This window comes from Bos indicus, chromosome 15 (assembly GCF_029378745.1).
Source record: "Bos indicus isolate NIAB-ARS_2022 breed Sahiwal x Tharparkar chromosome 15, NIAB-ARS_B.indTharparkar_mat_pri_1.0, whole genome shotgun sequence".
NCBI classification, from domain to species: Eukaryota; Metazoa; Chordata; class Mammalia; order Artiodactyla; family Bovidae; genus Bos; species Bos indicus.
This window is the reverse complement of record NC_091774.1, coordinates 29177728-29183727: the sequence shown is the minus strand read 5'-3', so window position 1 is coordinate 29183727 and position 6000 is coordinate 29177728. Positions and strand designations below refer to the sequence as shown.

Genomic DNA, 6000 nt, shown 5'->3' with positions numbered 1-6000 from the left:
AGGGGAGGAAGGCAGTGGGACAAGTCCCCTGTGTAGAAAGCACACTTAATGACCCCTGGCTTCCCCAGTCGGTTGTTCACTGTTGCCCCCTGAGTGGGGTGCCCCCACCCATCAGCTCTGGTACCCATGCCTTCTTTTCTTCTACTTTGAAAATCAATCATTTCCCATAGATCTTTTCCTACCCAGGACAAGGAATAAAGATCATAGTTTGGTAGTCTTTAGCTCAACACTTTTCAAGCAGCCCAGTCAGCCTATGTCAAAGACTTCACGCACCAGTTTAATAAACAGTGGCCACAATACGAAACAGTAAGAAACAGTACTTGAGCCAAGAGCAGGACAGCACATTTCCCATTATAAACGGTTTCTTGTTCAGGTGGGCTTGGGGATAGGTGGGGAGGCAGAGGGCTGGCTCAGACCCTCTCCTCCCTCCACTCCAGCCCTTGGTGATCTAGGCTCTTAGAAGAGCGTCTGTTTCCATTCAATAGAGTAGAAAGTTCTTGGCTTAGCAATGCCTTCTGAGACCTCAGTCTTGGAGGCTGGCTTGTTCGGTGGGCTGTGTCTCTCCCTCCTTGGGATGCCGAGAGCATCATGGGCAGCTGAACTGGAGCTGCTGATTTCCTGCGTGCCTGTGAGCTGTGGGGTGACTTACAGGATTGCAGGTCCTTTGCTGCACCTAGAAATGCTGAGAGTGTGGGCAGAGAGGTGTGCCCCAGGGGGCTCTTGGTCTGTGTCTGACTTCTGGGGGATTCCCATGTGGGCAGGGCAGGGGGAAGCAGTTTCCAGCACTTCAAGGGCAGGAGCATCATGGATCAGACTAGAATAAAAGAGACCAACAAATAAACTAGGTAATTTGAAATTGAACAAAATGGTGGCATGCAAAATTAATCTTCCTTTTCTGAAGCTCTTTGCGCCTCTCTCTACTCTCTAGAGCTCAGGAAGTCTTATAAGCCTTTCCATCCTCCTTTTTTTTTTTTAATTGGAGGATAATCGCTTTATAGCATTGTGGTGGTCTCTGCTGCACATTAATGGAATCAGTCATGATTATACATATCACCTCCCTTTTGAGCCTCCCTCCCCCCATCCATTCCACCCCCTAGGTCATCACAAAGCACCAGGCTGAGCTCCCTGTGTTATATAGCAGCTTCCCACTACTTATCTGTTTTACACATGATAGTGTATATATATCAATGCTCCTTTCTCAATTTGTCCCACCCTCTCCTTCTCCAAATGCATCCACAAGTCTGTTCGCTATGTCTATATCTCCATTTCTTCTCTGTAAATAGGTTCATCAGTACTATTTTTTTCTAGATTCCATATATATGCATTAATATCTGATGTTTGTTTTTCTCTTTCTGATCAACTTCACTCTGTATAAAAGGCTCTAGGTTCATCCACCTCACTACAACTGACTCAAATTCATTCCTTTTTATGACTGAGTAATATTTCCATCCTCCTTCTTATCAGAATCTGGTCTCTGGAAAGTGTCTGATAGCTGCATTTGATCAGAGAACAAGAGAATGGTAAAACTGGGTGTGTTCCATACAGTAAGGTATTTGGATTTAATGGGAGTCTCTGATCTAAGGAATTTCAGCTCTTAATGGTGGAATTCCAGGTTGTCACTTGCTGGAAATGAAGACTATTGGGGGTTTAAAGGGGAATCTCAGAGCCATTAAGTCACTAAGGGTGGCTTGGAACCCACAGAGGAGAGGAAGGGAGGGAGGGTACCACAGGGAGGGCAAACACGCTTACCTTCCGGACATTGTAGATCCAGTTGAGATAGGCTGTGACCTTAGTGTATACTCCTGGGGTAGTAGGCCCCCCACAGCCATGGCCCCAGCTCACGATGCCCACCACTTGCCACCAGTCAGAGTGATACATCAGAGGGCCACCACTGTCACCCTGTGAGAGAGGCCAGAACAGAGGCTGCTGGGGAGGGTGGGCAGGGCTGGGGTGGAGAGGTGGGCTTCTCCACCCTCCCCTCACTGCATTGGCCCATCTGGTCCCTGCTCTCCAGCGCCCTCTGCTGTTCTACCTTCACTTCCCCTGCTCATGCTGTTCCTGCAGCCTGGAATGCCCTTCCCTTTCGGGGTGAAAGGGTTTTGTCTGCGGTCAAGCAAGTTGTGGGTGTGCTGTTAGCCCTTTCTTGGAGATCTACAACTCACACTAGCACAGTGAGGGCTCTAAGGGGTCCTGTAGTAAAGAAGCCTGGTTATCTTTGTCTAACTCAGTGTGTGCTGGAGAACGCAATGGCACCCCACTCCAGTACTCTTGCCTGGAGAATCCCATGGACGGAGGAGCCTGGTAGGCTGCAGTCCATGGGGTCGCTAAGAGTCGGACACGACTGAGCGACTTCACTTTCACTTTTCATTTTGATGCATTGGAGAAGGAAATGGCAACCCACTCCAGTGTTCTTGCCTTGAGAATCCCAGGGATGGGGGAGCCTGGTGGGCTGCCGTCTATGGGGTCGCACAGAGTCGGACATGACTGAAGCGACTTAGCAGCAGCAGTGCATGCTAAGTCGCTTCAGCCATGTCCGACTCTATGTGACCATATGGACTGCAGCGCGCCAGGCTTCTCTGTCCGTGGGATTCTCCAAGCAAGAATATTGAAGTGGGTAGCCATTCCCTTCTCCAGGGGATCTTCCCGATCCAGGGATAGAACCCGCACTTCCTGCATTTCAGGCGAATTCTTTACCAACCGAGCCCCCTGGGAAGCCCATCTAACCTAGTAGTTTTCAGATTTATTGAACCATTACAGGGGGGCTTATTTCATGCTAGTCACTGTTCTAGATAACTGGGATCAATTAATGAAAAGAGAAAAGATCCTTGCCCTAAGGGAGCTTAGAATTAAATGGAGAGAGAGAGAGAACAAGCAAACTACAAAATGACATTTTCTTGTACAAAAAATGAGAGAGAGTGAAAAGTTCACTTATTTGGGTGTCCTTCTTACCAGCTCTTATAGCCTCCGGGGTTTCATCCCTCAGAACCCAATAACTCTGTAGCTGAACTGCCTGTGGAGTTATTCACCCCCGCCCCCATTACTGTGAACTCCCTGAGGGAAGACACTGTCCTCAAAGTTCTGCATCTACCTGATATCAAGTCATCAAGAGATGACTAAGAGATGCCTCTTGAGTGAAGGAATTTAATGACTGAGAATGGGGGTGGGAGAAGGGTTTGGGGTTTTAACGAAAATAGTTGAGAAGATCCTCTGGGTGGGGATGTGAGAATATATTCATGGACTGGCCAGTAGGATGCGTGAAGGACAGTGCACTGGGGCTTATCCAGCACGAGATGGGTTTTCTCTAGTGTAGTTCAGCAGCTTGAGGACAGTTGTAGAGAAAACAGACCTGGGGTTCCTGCCTGCTAGGGGCTCATACTGTTTTAAATGATGGGAAGTAAGAGCAGGTGGGGAGGGAAACATCATCTTTGTATGTAAAATATACATTTGAAATCTCTTTGCTTCTATCTGTCTATCCATGCATCCATGCATGCATCCATCCTTATATCTTTTTCCCTCTCCCCCTTCCTCCCTTCATCACACACCTAGTGCCCACCATGTGCAAGCCTTCATGTGGGGGCATTCATCCTCTGAACTTTTTCATCTCTTCAGAGCAGACTTCCCCTATCTCTGTAATTCCCTCATGATCCTTGGAGGCCGCACCTGGCAGGTGTCCACGCCGCCCTCCGGGAGGCCTGCGCACATCATCGTCTTGGTGACCTCCCCCTGGTACGCATCCTCTGCATTGCACCGAGTTCTGTTGATGAGCTGGACGGATCCCTGCTGCAGTATGTCAGACATCTTCCCTGGAGGTTGAAAACACACTTGCATTCCCATTCTTGCCTTCAAATCCCAGCCCAGGACAGTTCTCTGGGTTTCCTGGTACCTTGGTGCTTGGACCTCCAGGATGGGTTTTTCTAAAGGATGGTCCTCCTTCCCATCACTTTTGGGAGCTGCTCACTTAGTCCTGTAATCCTGAGCCTGGCACTTACCTCCGTTCTCTTCTGTAAAGCCCCATCCGATGACCCAGAGTGGGGTGCCTGGAGTGAGCTCCTCATCAGAGAAGGGCAGGCAGATGGGCCTGATTGTGCCTACCAGGAGCAGAGAGGAAGAGGGGACCCAAAGTTCAGGAGAGCCTGGTGGCTAATCCTCTGTTAGGGTTAACACCAGGGTTTCCATAGCACATGTTCCATGGGATGTTAATAGAAGTAGCATGGAAAAAAAAAAAAAGATTCTGTGGTCAAATAAGTTTAGAAAATGTGTTGGACTTCCCTGGTGGTGTAGTGAATGAGAGTCCACCTGCCAATGCAGGAGACATGAGTTTGGTCCCTGGTCCAGGAAGATTCCACATGCCACAGAGCAACTGAGTCCAGGAGACACAACTGCTGAGCCCATGTGCTGCAACTACTGGAGCCGTGTGCCTAGAGCCCTTGCTCTGCAACAGGAGAAGCCATAGTAGTGAGAAGCCCGAGCACCGCGAGGAAGAGTAGCCCCTGCTTGCCACAACTGGAGAAAAGCCTATGCAGCAATCAAGACCCAGCACAGCCAAAAACAAATAAATAATTTTAAATAAAGAAAATGTGAATTAAACACAACAAAACAAATTGCTAAAAAAACCCAAACCCTCTTAATGTCATTAATATACTAACGTGTTCCAGGAAGAGAGCTATGGTATAAAAATATTTTCCAAACTTATTTGAGAAAGGAACCCTCTTGTACCCAAGGGACCCGTGTTCTATGGAACCAACCATTGGAGATGCTGATCTAAATACTACCCAGTGTAAGCCTGAGTCATTGAACAGAGCTGGTCAAAGATGCTATGGGTTGCCTTAACAGTAATGAGTTGCTGTCCCTGGAGGAGAGCAAATGAGCTCAATGACCCTTTGGCAGGGAGATTGTGCAGGCTTTTGCATTGGTTGGGGTGGAGGATGGGCCAGGAGATCTTTTAGGTCCCTCACAACTCCAAGATTGGATGAATCTGTGATTCTCACTTGGGGTGCTCTATGTATAGAAAACAGACATCAGAAGAATCTGGCAGGGGTAAGGTGTCAGCTGAGAGCTCGAGGAGGCCTCATGGCTTTCATGACAATAGGCTGATATACTTGCCAGAAACAATGGGCCAACTGAGATCTTGAGAGTAGTGATGTGCCCAAGGCCACTTAGTGAAAGAGCTAGTGGCGGAATGGGAGTTCTGTCCCCAGGCGCCGGCTCTCACCGGAGAACGTGAGCGGGAGCTGCAGCTTCACGAGGGCAATGTCGTGCTCTCTGGGATATGTGGCGTTAGGCTCAAGGATGAAGATCTTGGCCACAGGCAGGGATGGGAAGCTGCCCAATCTGTCTGAGCCAGCCCTCACCTTCCAGTTGGGCACATCGAGATGCTTCCTGGGGGCAGAGACAGTGAAGTTCAGGTCCGAGTCAAGCGTGAGGAGGTTTTGCTAAAGGCTGGGTCTCCGGGGCCCTGGGGAGTGGGTGCTGCATGTCCCTGCCTTGGCGGGTAATGATGATAAGGGCAGGGGTGCTGGAGAAGGGCCATCTGAGGAATCACCTACTGCAGGTCAGATTCTAAAGGGGATTTGATTCTTCTCCCTGGTGAAACCTGCTGGAAGAAACTTAAAACTGGAGGGCTGGGGAATGGGCTATGCTCAGTGCCTGTGCTCTGGGTCCTGACACTCTAGTGCATTTTACTGGTCTTGTTACTCATGTGATACTTGCATTATGGTCAGTTCTATTGTATACAGTAAGTCCCCTACGTATGAACCTTCAAGTTGAAGACTCTCAAAGATGTGAATGTGTGTTTGCATCTCCAATCATGTAAGTTAGTTAATGTGCCTGGCGCTATTTGTAAAAGTTGGGTACCTAGGCTAACTTGGTTGAAGTTAATGAACAAATTGGACTTACAAACATATTCTTGGAATGGAACACATTCATATGTAGGGAATTTACTGTACTTTTCTTCTTCCTGACACCAGACACAGCTGAGTGCACAGGGGAAATATAGCTTTT

The 6000-nt window shown here is 48.5% G+C and overlaps 1 protein-coding gene across 2 annotated transcripts in view; it reads right to left on the bottom strand.

The window, feature by feature from the left end:
- Window positions 1-256: 256 nt before the first annotated feature.
- The window catches only part of TMPRSS4 (transmembrane serine protease 4), a 39826-nt gene continuing 34082 nt past the window's right edge, over window positions 257-6000 (bottom strand). For both annotated transcript variants that reach the window (XM_070803494.1, XM_019975866.2), the window contains exons 9-13: window positions 5213-5379; window positions 3990-4088; window positions 3661-3803; window positions 1750-1899; window positions 257-814 (exon numbers count right to left, since the gene is read on the bottom strand). In XM_070803494.1, the coding sequence (XP_070659595.1) occupies window positions 803-814; window positions 1750-1899; window positions 3661-3803; window positions 3990-4088; window positions 5213-5379 (571 nt within the window). In that variant the 3' untranslated portion in view covers window positions 257-802. The remainder of the gene's footprint in view (window positions 815-1749; window positions 1900-3660; window positions 3804-3989; window positions 4089-5212; window positions 5380-6000) is intronic.